At 42.5% G+C, this 15,715-nt stretch overlaps 1 protein-coding gene across 2 annotated transcripts in view; it reads right to left on the reverse strand.

The window, feature by feature from the left end:
* GPLD1 (glycosylphosphatidylinositol specific phospholipase D1) overlaps positions 1-15,715 on the reverse strand; it is an 85,536-nt gene that overhangs the window by 46,227 nt on the left and 23,594 nt on the right. For both annotated transcript variants that reach the window (XM_088475961.1, XM_088475959.1), the window contains exons 4-6: positions 5,088-5,185; positions 4,833-4,943; positions 4,409-4,457 (exon numbers count right to left, since the gene is read on the reverse strand). In XM_088475961.1, coding sequence (XP_088332087.1) covers positions 4,409-4,457; positions 4,833-4,943; positions 5,088-5,185 — 258 coding nt within the window. The remainder of the gene's footprint in view (positions 1-4,408; positions 4,458-4,832; positions 4,944-5,087; positions 5,186-15,715) is intronic.

A 15,715-nucleotide genomic window follows, 5' to 3' on the forward strand; every position in this document is an offset into this window, starting at 1 on the left:
ACAGAAGTCATTAATACAGTTACCCCCATACCTAAAAATTCCCAATTCCTTCCATGTTTCCTTATTAAAGCCCCTAGTCCTGAATAAGTTCCATAATGCTCTACCTGCTTCTCCTCGAGTCCAGACGGAGAGAGGAGTTGAGTTTGAAGTCGCCCAGATCTTGGACTCTCGTCTGCGCAGAGGTCATCTTCAGTATTTGTTGGACTGGAAAGGTTACGGTCCAGAGGAACGTTGCTGGACCGATGCTCGTGATGTCCACGCTCCCACGCTCATCAGGAGATTCCATTCTGCCCATCCGGAGAAGCCTGGTGAGTGTCCTGAGGCCACCCCAAAAGGGGGGGTACTGTCACGGCCAGGGTATTTCAGCATGGCGCTAGGCGGGTGTTACCTGTGAGGTCGTTGTGGCGCGGGCTGTCTGGTGGCGGAGCTGGTGTCTGGCGGGGGGCTTTGGCTGCGCGCGTTGTTGTGCGGCCCTGTTGTCACTCTGCGCTGGTGAGGCCTGGTGGCGTCTCCGTTCCGTTTGGCATGGGCGCCACCATCTTGCCTCCTGGCCATGTGATGCGGCTGGCCAATCCTGGTGAGTCACATGTTCCCTCCGGCCAGTAACAGCACGGCATGGGGTATTTAGGAAGGGTCAGTGCCTTCCTTCTTTGCTAGTGCAACGTGTATCTCAGCCTAGCTGAGAGGGAGTTCTCTGTGCTTTCCTGTTCCTGTGAATTCGCTGTCTGCCAGTCTTCCTGTCAGCTCCTAGCTCCCACTGGACTACCCCGTTTCCTCCATCACCCTTGCCCATACCTGAGTGCCTGAGCCTGCTGACATCCTGCGCTTCAGTTCACTACCTGTATACCTGGCTTGTTTATTTTCAGTTCACTACCTGCAAACCTGGCTTGATTATTTTCAGTTTCACTACCTGCACACCAGGACAGCTCTAATTGTTTCTACTTGGACATTAACCCTTTTACTCCCACCACAGAACTCTTGTGCACATTATATATTCCTGGACTTTTATTGACTGCCATTATATGTCTACTCAAGCACTTATTAAAAATTCTAGTTTTATTTTTAAATCTGCTTCTGTGATCGCTCCTGCTACCACCCCGGGTCCACAAACAACCCAGAACATCACACATCTGGACTACGCAGACCCATCGTGGATTGAGTGACAGGACGTACCATCGGGGGAGGTGATGGGGGGGTCAGCAAAATGCAGGCGTGCCAGTGCATTTGAACGCCGTTGCAGGGGCGTGCATAAATTAGGCACTGCGATGCCATATTTCTGAGGAAGGTCTGACCTTGTGCAAGTGTGTGTGAGGCTGCGATTGTACTCTATGTTACCAATGTTTTTTGCAGACTTGCAAAGTATTATGGATGTTTAAAAAAAGAGATTTGCCCCCCAGCACACTGCAGCAAAAACAATACTTAAATCCTACATGATAATAGAGATTTAGAGGTATTAGTTACATACATTTGCAAATATATGCTTATTCATATATTTGCAAATGTATGTAACTAATACCTCTAAATCTCTATTATCATGTAGGATTTAAGTATTGTTTTTGCTGTAGTGTGCTGGGGGGAAAATCTCTTTTTTTCTGTGTTCAGTGTAAACCCCGCACTTTACAAGCACCTGTGTTATGCAATTAAGCTGATTTGAGCAACTACCATATTTTTTTGCAGTTTGGAGAGGCATGAAGGGAGTCAGCATTAGGAGGATGTGCTGGTCCTTATAGTGCCATGTGGAGGCTTTTTGGGGTACCTCCAAGGTAAGTTAGCTCTCAGCTTATATATGTGCTGTTATCATGCAGTACACCAATTGTAATTATATGACCCAGAGTGGGTGCTACCATTATGTAGCAATAATTATTTTGGGGTGAGCGTTTGGGAGTGGGGCCCCAGGGGGGGTTCTGACTGGGCCTTTCTCATTGCATCATCACTTAATTCACATAGAATACTTTTATCACTTCTCTATTTGTTTGTATATTATTTATGTCATTTTAATTCTTTCTCATTTCATTAACACTTATTGATTTACCCTTACACATCTTTTCTTTACACTTCACTATCACCTTTTTCCCTTTTTCGTGTGATGCCCTGGCTGGAATTTTTTGGGGGTTCCTTGCTTCTCGGATGTGAATCCCTTAATGTTAGGGATGCCAGTATAGAGGAGCTTTGACAATTGGCCTGGTACTTATTCATATATTTGCAAATGTATGTAACTAATATCTCTAAATCTCTATTATCATGTAGGATTTAAGTATTGTTTTTGCTGCAGTATGCTGGGGGGCAAATCTCTTTTTTTCTGTGTTCAGTGTAAATCCCGCACTTTACAAGCACCTGTGTTATGCAATTAAGCTGATTTGAGCAACTACCATATTTTTTTGTATTATGGATGTTTGTAATGTAAGGTGGGCATCTTTATGTTGTGCTGTGACGGCATAGCAATTGCAGAGGATTAGCATACTATCGCAGTGAGACTACGTGCATAATCACTATTGCAATCACAGTTGCAATCCGTACTGAATCAGGCCCAGAGAGTGGACTGGGAAGGGGCTGCTGGAGGGCAGGCTAAACTGGGGGTGGATATAACTCAGCGGTGTAATGCTGGCCATACACGGTAAGATTTTCTGTCCAACCATCCAACTAGTTGGTTGGTTGGTTGGTTGGTTGGAATGAAAATCTGGTAAGGTATGAAAGCAAATGACAATCAGCAGTTTGCTCCCAAATGCAGGAAAATGGACAAAACCTGTTGTTTGAACAAATTGTTTAGATCAAACATTTAACAAACTTGTCTGATGACCATTTTCATCCGTTTTTTGACATTTAGGAGCAAATTGCTGATCATCAGTTACTCCCATACGTTACCAGATTTTCATTCCAACCAACCAACTAGTTGGATGGTTGGACAGAAAATCTTACCGTGTATGGCCAGCATAACAGTGCTGCACTGCACCCTGTGCAGCCCCCACTTACTGAGCTCATGATGTCGTGCAGAGGGGTCGGGCCTGCCAGCACAGGAAGGTGCAGTGCTGAGGATGCTCCGAGCAGCTGCACAGAATACAGGTTGCATGTGGGCACTGCAGCACAAGCACCTTGCTAGACAGAAGCAAGGGCATTGGGGCAGCGATGGTGCCTCCCAAAGAGCCCTGCGCTGCAATGACACTGCTCGCACACTACTAGTTACAGTTCTGATATAACTACTAGTGCAGTGGTGCCCAAACTGGGTGCCGCAGGCACTTGCATGGGTGCCATGGGTGGGTGATGCAGGAGCAAACCAAATTATCTATAGTCAACATGATAGTCAAAACTAGTGCTGACAGCTGCCAATCATAAAATATGTGGGCAAGCAGAAGGTCAACCCTGCCTACCATAACATACCTGAACCTAAGGAAGACAGGTAAGCACAATTTACTTAATTTGATCATTTTTTCTGAATTACAAACTTTTGGACTAGGGATGCTGTGAAAAAAATGCTGATACAAACACTGGAGCAGCTATTTTTTTATTCATACACTCTGGAACAAAACCAAGTTGTTTTGAACAATGTGCCTTGAATGCTTTGTAAAATATTATCTTTCATATTCTCTCTATCTTTTGTAGAATGTTCCTGTTTTATCTGCTCTTTACCAAAAAATAAGAAAAAAACATTGCTACGCTTTTTGGTGGGCTCGATTGGAAATATTGAAAACATGTCAGTGTTATGAGGAAACAGAATTACTGCACTATAAAAAGTACTGACTGTCCTGTCCTGCATCATTTTTCATATGTATAGTGCCAAAATGTAAGCAAAATATTATATCATTATCTGTAATGCATTCTTTTAGACTAATGGCACAATCCACAAACCCCCCAAGTGCTGGGTAGCACATCACAACTCACCCTTTACATTCTATTTTATTGGTAACATGAGCGCAATGTAACTGGCCATGTGATAGGAGTGCCATTCGTCTTATAAAAATTGTACTTATCATTTATTAACCCTTCATTTAGGCACAAGATTTGCACTATACAATAGTAAACAATCAGACTGTTGCAAATGGACTTATATAGCTTCAAAATTGCCATAATACTTAATAAAAGGAACATTAAACTAAGAATAAGATCAGTGGGCCAGTTGGTATATGCAGCCAGAAGATGATGGCCAAAAACATGTGTTAGATCATCTTCAGACCCACTAATAGGATCTGATCCTTCCACTCATTTCAAACAGTAGGCTCATCCCATGTATGGCCAATTTAATATCAAGTTAAAATATATATTCTATTTGTTGAGTGGCTGCCATGGGTTACTGCAAATTATGCACCCAAATGCAATATTACTAAATATATTATACAGATGTTATTGCAAGTGCAAAATTCTATGTAAATGTATTTCTAAGCTATATCTTAAATTATATAAGATGCTAGTTTACCAAAATCACCAGTCCGATGAGCTTCCGAGTATGAGCCATGAAAATCAATCTAGAGAAAATATTAGGAATATTCAATTACAAAGAGTAAATGTATTATGAGGTCATGGAGAGTAATTTACCTTTCACAATGTTATGTAGTATTAAACAATGGTGGTGGACAATAAATAATTCAAATATTACAAATAAGGAAATTGCGAAGCCCTGCTTTTGTGATATGACCCTTCATGCTAACTTTTACATGCTGGGGGCCTAATGTAATAGCCGGCGAGATGCAGACATGGGCAAAACTGGTTTTGCCTTTTAAATTATTATTGCTTTAATAACCGAGACAAACAGGCCGGAATTACTCCCATGCCTACATGTCTTCCTCAGAGTAGCCACATAAAACTGAAATGGCAAGAATGTTAACTGTGTGTATACTCACTTCCCCCATGGCTCTTAGGAATCCTTGGTCAATGCCTAGGCTGTGCCAGCTCACATCGGCCACCATATGGGAAGCTACACCAAACAGGAAAGCTGCCAGCTTCTGAGTTCCCTGTATCACAGAGAAAACGGAGCCCACTAATTACACTGTATTCTAACGAACTAATAAAATGTTCATCCACGCATGAAAAGTTAGGTTAACTGTAAACAACATTTCCCATGTGATAGATAGTGCTCAGTGATCTAACATCTGTACCTCATTCCATGGCAGTGGATAGGTTCTTCTGATGTAATTAATACTTGTCTTCAAAAAGGGTGTCCAATGTGAATCTTCTGATACAGCATGGTATCTCCCTGTAGTGTAGACACCAAACAAATCAACACTTCAGTCTGCAGCTGGACTTATTTTCGCCTCAGGCAAATTTTGTTCCCTTAATGCCTGACTATATATTGTTAACTGAATGATGTAGAGATAGTCTTCCAGAAATGGAATTGGCCATAATGTTTTCTAGACTGAGACTGTACTAATTACAGATAATCAGTGCTCTGGTGTTTGGTAATCTATTACTGACCACAGCTATAAATCTGCTCTGGACCACTGAAGGAGGTGTGCAAATAACTACACATGGAAACTGACTGGTGAAAACACCCAACAATGTTGTAATTAGTCAAATCCTTTATTTACATGGACCCAACATATTCTGCAGGGATGTACAACTAGAGGAGCAAATTATGCATACCATATTTAATAATTGAGCAAATACTGAAAATCAGGAAATGATAATATCAATTATGTTACAGGGAATTCTTCTTTTTATCATTTAATGAGGTTGTAATGTAACCACATGGATGCATGTCCGCCACCTTGGTTTTGTGTTCCAGATACAAGAATGACTATGTGACGACATGAGCTGTGTGTTAAAAATGTATTTGCAGCATCTCACTCCCTGCAGCGATTAATTAACTTTTTCGTTCTCCTATCCGTCTGCTGGTGTATGTGTGTTCATTCACAGGTCTTATACTTTTTCAGTAGCAGGTATATTATATACTGTAATAATGTGAGGAAATGTAATGTACAATACTTTTTAGCCCTTGATGTTTAGCCGTTGTCCATATGCCTGTTTTATTCATAACCAGTAAAGCAATGTAACACCTCACAGAACAACAGACCCCCATGGTTAATTTTTACCTCCGCAGGGGACACTCAGGACTTACACCTCCTTCCATTTGCCTGCCTTTGTCCCTTACTGGAGTCTGGCAGACTACACGGAGCCAACTCAGCAGGTGTTCGTCAGGGATGTAATATCTGGGGGAGGTATGAGGAAGTTAGAGGATAAGGGACTCACACCAATCAGGGAACGGTGCAACTCCCCTGGCTGGTCACAAGGACCGTGGGAAATTGGAAGCTTTCAAAAGAAGTCACCGAAGGCAGTTCCGCATGTTAGTTGCTGACTTTGGCTAAGAGATCTCGCTCTTCCAAGGTGCTAGTGGAATGCATCACCAGTTCTGTGTGGATTTATGCTTCGGAAATTCTGCGTGGACATATACGCTATCACTGCTGTGTGTTCTGTGATAGTTTCGACTGTATGGGGTCCCGGAAACACTGTGTGGACCTATACGCTATCACTGCTGTGTGTTCTGTGATAATTTCTACTGTACGGGATCCCGGAAATGCTGTGTGGACCTTATACGCTATCACTGCTGTGTGTTCAGTGATAGTTTTGGGGATTTTCTGCCAAGGTGCTTAGTGGAACGCATCGCCAGTCCTGTGTGGACGTATACATTTGGAAACTCCTGTGGGGAGATCTTCGTCCTCCGGTGTGGACTTGAACTCCTGTGTGAACTGTGGTAGTTTCGACTGGATGAAATACTGGACACACTTGGGTGGGCTCATACACTATTCACTGCTGTGTGATCGGTGATAGTTTCGACTGTGTGGACTGAGGATCTCTAGCTATTTCATGGAATTGTTCTGGGACATTATACTATACTGGGGCTGCCTCTGGCTGGATTGCTACCAGCATATTGCATGTTACCCCGGCATATTACCTATTTCTGTGTGCAGTGAAAAAAAAAACCACTACTGTGGTTTCATCTGCTCGGTATCTGGGTGATTGAGAGAACCCCGTATCCTCACAGACTAGTTTGAGTTACACCTTCAATAATATATCAATGCACATACTGCATACCTCCCAACATTTGGGGAGAACGCTCTGTGCATGCCTAGTACAGGGACATGGCCTTATGTGGAGTCGTGGCTTCATGATATAAGGGCATGTGTGGTACCCCAGGTCCATATGTTAACAACTTTTACACTAGACGTGTGTACCTACAAGGAACAGGTTCAAGGGATCAGAGAGGCGAGCCTGACAATGAGTGTTACCCTTTTTGCAGACACAATGACCACACACAGCGCTAGTTTATTTTGAACTCAAAGGTTAACAGTGTTGGCTTTATGAGAAAGCAGTAAAACAATGTAATTATATAAAAACACAGTTTTTACAATAATAAATAGCTTTTAAATAGGAAGTTCTATAACAACTAACTTGCAGTGTAATAGCTTTTAAAACTGTCACAATGAAATTAGTAATAATATTTAGCAGAAAACATGCACTGCAATGTGAGCATACAGTATGCATAATGAAAACACATTAGTTAGTATAAAGAAAGTATCGATGTATTAGTGATTCGGGTTTGTACAATGTCCTGTAAATAAATTCCAAAGTCCCAACTATAAGGCTGAGAATCTGTCAAACTGTAGGCAGGGTGTTCTTAAACAACGTTGTTGTGATTAAATCATTGGATAGTATACGATGTTTATCCCTATCCGGGGTTGAGTCTGTTTAGGAAATACTGCTGTCTCTCATCTAAAAATTGTCCTTGGATGGTCCCATCGATAAAGCTGTAGTAATATCTGTAGGGTGGGTGTTCTTACAGTGTGCTTCAAGGTATCAGAACCGCCTTTACCTCCTCTCCACCTCAAATACAATATAGTGGCACAATATCAAGGATCTTGAAAAACGCTATCATGCAGGTAGGTAAGAAGGAATCGTACTTACCCCGTATGCTGTGTTGCTCCTGCTGGTTCTCCTCGTCCCGATGCTTGTATGGATGTGTATGAGGGGCTATGGTGGGTAAGGACTGCTGATGCACACTGATATAAGTTGTAAACATTTACAGACTCCGGTCTAAATTGAACTGATTTATTATAACTGAATAAGGAATCCAGTAGGTCTTAACATCTAAAAAAAAGCTTCCTGACATAGGAAACATATGGCTAAGAACATGCCCAATAATGGGAATGTATAGGGAAAGTCTCTCATAGAAAGTTCTTGTCAATAGGGGGCGTGCCCCAACGCGTTTCATCCGTTTTTCGTGGACTTTTTCAAGGGTGCCCACCCTCCTATTCAGTCTCCTTATATAGGCTGTGTATTTGTGGCTGTGTCTGGCGCTTCTGTCTGTGCTGCGTGCACTTCCTGGTTGCGTCATAGTCTATCAGCGCTGCTGTGATGCCTGGCACTAGAGTGTGCATAGGTGTCCTCATATGTTGGCCGCGCATGTGCGGTCTCCGGCGGCCATTTTGTCATAGGTTCAGTCCAGTATAACAGCGCTGATGTATTAGCAAGCGCTGGAGTGTGCATAGGAGTCCCCATATAGTAACCGCGCATGCGCGGTCTCCTGTGGCTATCTCTAGAACTGCATCCTACTGTTAGTAGATTTTCACTGACACTTTAGTGTCTGTCTGAACAGCAGCCATCTTGCCTATGGTTATTAGCAATATCAACAAAGCTGCACAATCATGAGGTGGCTATTCTAATAATAAATGAATAATAAGCAATAAGGTGGCTATTTCAACAAATTATTGCAACAAATTACTGTCCCTATTTTCCATTGCCACTCCTTTAGTGGCCATTTTGCACATATGTTAATCATTAAAGGACCAGTGCTTATGTTTATATACGGGCTACTTTCTCTTAGTTTGTTGTACTGCAATCAATTTGATGTTAATATGATCCTCCTCTTATGCTGACGGTAATACCCCTATTCAAAACTAAATAAGTGAATAAATGACTGCCTGCACTTTGCTGTAATTATTAATACCTTGATTAACTTATAATCATATGTCATGGAGAGACTATAATCATTCATTATAGAACTTGTTATATAATTATCCATAACTGATTGTATAATCCATAATTGTATAATTATATATACACGTCACCCAGGCGTTATAAGGTCATTGTTAGTGTAGTGCAATGTGGAACCATAAACACTCAATAGTGCTGGTGTCCACCTCTTTGTTTGGTTAGGTCGGTAATTGGTAAATGTTGTAGAAACATAACGGGGAACTAAATATGGACATATGTATGTACATACAGTGTTTATGGTTATGTTAAACGACCTCAATGTTAGCCACCGTGATTGGGTGCATCATGGATAGTGAGTACTGGTTATGGATCTATATTCAATCCTTGAGGTACTAATGTGCGTAGGTTGAATATCCACCTACTTTCTATCTTATCAATTCTAGCGCTATGGTCACCTCCCCTCCAATATGGTGCAACTTGATCTATCGCTAGAAATTTTAACCCCTTTGGGTTCATGTCATGTTTGTTCTTAAAGTGCTCCGACACGCTATGTTGTTCAAACCCTTTCTTGATATTGCGTATGTGTTCTCCAACTCTTATCTTTAGACTTCTAGTAGTGCGACCTACATACTGTAGCCCGCATGGGCACTCGAGAATGTAAATAATGTTTTTGCTATTGCAGCTTAAACTATGTCGAATTTTGTATTCTTGTTTGGTTGTATTACTGTAAATACTGTTAGTTGTAATGGTGCTACGTACCCTTGTGATTTGCATGGTAAACACTGTCCACAGTGGTAGAAACCACTATTGATGAAATTACCATCCAATGTGGATTGTTTTCCACATTTGATGTTTTTTAGATGATTTTTAACAAATTTTTGTTTTAAATCAGGGGCTTTTCTGTACACTACATTCGGTTGGTTGGACAGAATGGTTGACAATTTGTTGTCCAATTTCAAAATCGACCAGTGTCTTTTAAGTATGTTTTTGACTTTGACGTCAGCCCCCAAAGTGTCAGTGAAAATCTACTAACAGTAGGATGCAGTTCTAGAGATAGCCACAGGAGACCGCGCATGCGCGGTTACTATATGGGGACTCCGATGCACACTCCAGCGCTTGCTAATACATCAGCGCTGTTATACTGGACTGAACCTATGACAAAATGGCTGCCGGAGACCGCACATGCGCGGCCAACATATGAGGACACCTATGCACACTCTAGTGCCAGGCATCACAGCAGTGCTGATAGACTATGACGTGTGTGCGCGCATGCGCGCGCGCAACCATGAAGTGCACGCAGCACAGACAGAAACGCCAGACACAGCCACAAATACAAAGCCTATATAAGGAGACTGAATAGGAGGGTGGGCACCCTTGAAAAGTCCGCGAAAAACGGATGAAACGCGTTGGGGCACGCCCCCTATTGACAAGAACTTTCTATGAGAGACTTTCCCTATACATTCCCATTATTGGGCATGTTCTTAGCCATATGTTTCCTATGTCAGGAAGCTTTTTTAGATGTTAAGACCTACTGGATTCCTTATTCAGTTATAATAAATCAGTTAAATTTAGACCGGAGTCTGTAAATGTTTACATCTTATATCAGTGTGCATCAGCAGTCCTTACCCACCATAGCCCCTCATACACATCCATACAAGCACCGGGCCGAGGAGAACCAGCAGGAGCAACACAGCATACGGGGTAAGTACGATTCCTTCTTACCTACCTGCATGATAGCGTTTTTCAAGATCCCTGATACTGTGCCACTATATTGTATTTGAGGTGGAGAGGAGGTAAAGGCGGTTCTGATACCTTGAAGCACACTGTAAGAACACCCACCCTACAGATATTACTACAGCTTTATCGATGAGACCATCCAAGGACAATTTTTAGATGAGAGACAGCAGTATTTCCTAAACAGACTCAACCCCGGATAGGGATAAACATCGTATACTATCCAATGATTTAATCACAACAACGTTTTTTAAGAACACCCTGCCTACAGTTTGACAGATTCTCAGCCCTATAGTTGGGAATTTGGAATTTATTTACAGGACATTGTACAAACCCGAATCACTAATACATCGACACTTTCATTAAAGTTACATCTATTTACTGTCCCAGAGCGCACCACTATAATTTACTTTATTACGATTCAGTGAGGGTGGGATACCTCTATTGGTGGCGCAGCTAAGGACAATTTATAAGAGAGACCCAGAGCGCTGTAAAACCCTACTTGTTTATACATTAGTTAGCATAGCAAAAAATTGTTGTGGGAACAGCTGAAAATGGGCATTGTAATGACTAGTAAAAACAGACTGCAGTATAGGCTTAGAAGGTTCATGCAGCCTGGAATTACTGAGCATTCAGTAGTCAGTTAGTGAGAACATATCAATCAAAGTACAAATACTTATTCACATGCAGTAAAAAATAGTTAGAAATTCCTCTCATTATACAAAAGTAGGTGAAAATGTTAACTAAGGCCCTCATTCAGACCCGGACGCAAGTGGGCGTTCGTACGTTAGGCGAACGTAAAGAAATATTTAAATTCAGGCACACGCTCGTATTTTCGTTCGCATCAAAACTTCCCCCCCAAACTCAGGCGACCCCTCCTCTAACTAACGAGCGTGCCAAATAGCGAGCGTACATCCCCGAAGTGGTTTGAAGGGAACGCACGCACTAGTACTACCCGGAAGTTGGCCTGAGACATTTCGATTAACTGCTCGTTTATTCTGCCTACCTCCCTCAATCGTAACATGCCAATCAATATATCAATTAGCTTAATTGGATTTTTTTTTTTTTTTTACACAGTGCAATAAACTTTATTTATGTCCGTGTTTGTGTTTACCCGCAGAATACGTACGGCTTAAACATTCGCTTTTATTTGTCAAAATACATGTTAACCCCTATAAACTAATTGGTATATTTGTTTTTAGCCCCGCATATTTCATGGAGTTCATTTTTTTATGTAAATTTGCTTACGTATGTCACTGCATTAAGCCTATCATAAGTCTCCTCAGATTTCTGGCCCTGTCGAACACATGACTCATACACTAACCAATAGAATTGCTCCTGTTAATATCCTAAATACATTAGCCAATCAGAAAATTTTTGAGCACTTTAGCAAAAATGATTTTTTGGCAAAACTCCATTGCCATCATGAGAGCCTCTGCATTCACCAGGTGCGAGCTGCTGGTGCTTACGGAGGTGATGGATCGGCGGAGGACAACCAGCCAGCCTCCACCCATCACCAACCGGGAGAAGCGATCCGCATATGCGGAGGTTCGGGCCCGCCTGCGCTCCTTCGGCTCACGCCGCCATATCGGGCAGCTGGAGCGCAGGTGGTCGGACCTGCAACGGCGGACGCCCCGCTTGCTGGCATGCTTTTGCATGCAGATCGCTGCGAGTAAGTTTAATGGATTGTGGTTTTCATGTTTGTCTTTGTGGCCCTAACTGCATGGCCATGTTTTCCCTGTCTTTCATCTTTATTCATTCTCCTCATATCTGCTTGGCCATGTTTTCCCTGTCTTTCATCTTTATTCATTCTCCTCATATGTGCATGGCCATGTTTTCCCTGTCTTTCATCTTTATTCATTCTAATTTTTTTTTTTGGGGGGGGGGTTTGGGGGTGCATTTGAAATTGATTTTGTTTGCGGATTTGTGTTGGATCTAACCACAATTTGTTTACCATCTTTTAGGGGCCCAGCGAAGACTACGCCATCAGCATCCCGCCAGACGGCGAGCACGGCCACTCTCCCCCACCCCCAGCCAACACTCCAACTCCACTCCTTCCCCTATTCCCCCCTCCTCCCCAGCCTTCCTACACCCTCAGCCAGATTTTTCTGGACTCCTTCCCCTCCGTCCCAATTTCCCCTCTCCTCCAACCACCCCTCTTCGAATGACCCCCTCCCCGGAGTCGGTCATTACACCGCCCCGATCTTTGGGGAATGGACCCACCTCCGAGGAGGACGATGGAGGGCCTTCTGTAGCTGGCGTTGGGTCTTCCGGTATGTTTTTTTTTGCTGTTTTTTTTCGACACAAACTGTTTGTTTTTTGTTTTTAATTTTATGTTTTTTGTTTGTTTAACACAAAAATAAGTGGTTTTGGTCGTTTGCCGTAACCTGTTACTGCTGTTTTCAACATACACATAGCACACCTGTCTGAATTTGGACATAGGCCTTGTATTTTTGCCCTACACCATTTTAGTGTGATGAATTTTAATGCATTTTTTTTTTTTTTTATTGTTTTTTTATGTGGTTTCACTATTGTTGTATTAATCCCCAATTTTTTCTCACCCACAGAGGAACAGAGGCTTCGGGCAAATTTAACAGGATGTGTGGCCCAGATCCACAGCCAAATCATCGGGGTGCTGGTGGTCCTTGACCGTATGTCGGTCCTCCTTAGGGAGTAGTTATTTTTTTGTTCAACATTCTGTAAATAAATTGTTTTGTTTGAAGTTACGTTCTGGCTCATTCGTTTTGTCCCAACCACATATTGTTTACCCTGACATAAGTATAGTGTTCCTGCAAGGATTTCACATTTGGGCCAATAAGAGTGTGTGTTGTATTTTTGGGTCAAACTGCCACAAGAAACACCTAACAGTACAAATCTGATTTCGCTTTTTTGGTGTAGTCACAATTAGATATTTCAACATTTTCCAGGTTCCTAGTTGGTGTGCAAGCAGCTTATGGCAATATTACAAAGCAAAAGGATTGTCCAGGCTTCCTTTTGGTGTTGGTTTGGACCCAGAATAAAGGAATCATTTTTGCACAAATGGCGTCAGTACTGGATTACCCCTTAGTCAAATGTTACATGTGTGAACCTGGTTACACTTGGTGGTAACGTTACAAAAAAGGGACAACATTTAGCTCTAAAAAAATTTAATACCAACATAACAGAAATTGCAAAGTGGTCACTCACAAACAAAACACACAGTGATAATCTCAAATACAACACATACCAAAAAACAAACACCCAAAAAAAACAATCAAGAACTGGTTGACGAAGGACCATGCCAACATGATTCCACATATATGGCGTGGCAAGAAGTGTTCCCGAATATAGCCACAAAATATCCACATACAGGTTTTGTAAGGGTAGCAGGAAGTAGTCATCGTTGGAGTGCCAAAGATTATGTCAAAGAACAGAAGAGGGAGAAACAAATTAGCAAAAAATTAGATGCTCTCAAACAAACCCAACCACATTAGGTATCAACACTGGATTTTTGCAAATTACCTAAAAAATCTGGCCACTACATCATCGCGTATGGCCCCCCCACATACTGACCTCCGACCAACCTCGGGGGGGCCATCCTCAGGTAAGGCATCCTCTGGCTGCATTGGGACACCACTCCTTATGGCGATGTTGTGAAATATCCCACACAGGACCACAATTTTCGAAACCATATCCGGCAAATACATGAGTTCGCCACCAGAGCGGTGGAGGCATCTGAATCGGCCTTTTAAAAGGCCGATACAGTGCTCCACCACTTGCCTGGTGGCAGTAAGTGTGGAATTATACTCACTTTGTGGCCCTGGTGTGGGAGCCAAATAAGGAGTGAGCAGCCAGGACGTGCAAGGGTAGCCACTGTCTCCTGTGAAAACGAAAAGACAACATCAGGCTCACTCTGTATGAAGCTTAACATTGTTATGTACTAAAGGTCTCCACTTACCCAGAAGCCACGCATCACCAGCTTGTAGGTTGGTTAATTTGTGCCATATCCCTGATTGCCGGATGACGAAGGAGTCATGTGCACTTCCTGGTAATTTTGCATTCAGTGACAGGATCTGGAGGGAGGCATCACATACCACCATTACATTGAGGGAGTGATAGTGTTTATGGTTTCTAAATATTGCCTCCAGCCGTGCTGGAGGCTGAAGTGGTATGTGAGTACCATCCACAACCCCTATGATGTGTGGGAAGCCAGCTATTTGGTAAAAATTGGCCTTGGCCACACTAAGGGCACCCATATCCAAAGGCATTTGAATAAAATGATGGAGGTGCTTGAAAAGTGCCTCCATCACTGCCCTCAGGATCCAGGAAAAGGAGGATTGTGAGATGCCCGCCACTATTCCCACCGTTGTTTGGAACGATCCTGAGGCACAGAAATGTAACACCGCCATTAATTGCGTAAGTGGTGGAATTGCTGTAGGACTGTCAATTTGCCGCTCAAGATCACTCCCTATTAATGAGAGAGTGTCTATGATGATTTTTGGAGGAAGACGGTATCGTCTTAAAACCTCATCATCTGGCATTCCAAAAAGGGTGACACGTGTTCGAAATATCTGGGGCCTTGCACGCCTACGATGCCTACGCCTGGGACGAGATTGAGGTTGGTCGGCTTCCGGGAGCAGGGCCAGAACAATCCGACCCAAATCAACCTGAAATGACAACATTGGAAGGTCAGCCTTTTTACAACACCCAATAAAAATACATGTAACTTTGCTTTCAAATACCATCCAGTGATGCTTACATGCCGGGGTATTGTCATGATATGTTGTAACTGCAAATAATAACATCAAAAATATACATCATTTTATGCTGGCCATGTCATTATCACAAATTTAAGCAACACAAAACATAAAAGGGGACACACACACATTTGGCCCAAGAGCAAAATGACGTTACGCACACTACGCCAAATAGAGGCCAAATGTAATCAACCAATGCTCCAGGCGACAAAAAACATTATTAAGGGATGAATACACATTTCACAATGCGCTAATTAGTTCGCAAATACAGGGCACAATAGCAAGTAGTAAAAATGCGCTAATTAGATCGCAAATACAGGGCACAA

This window comes from Taudactylus pleione, unplaced genomic scaffold (assembly GCF_031769625.1).
Source record: "Taudactylus pleione unplaced genomic scaffold, aTauple2 ptg000179l, whole genome shotgun sequence".
In the NCBI taxonomy this organism is placed as follows: domain Eukaryota; kingdom Metazoa; phylum Chordata; class Amphibia; order Anura; family Myobatrachidae; genus Taudactylus; species Taudactylus pleione.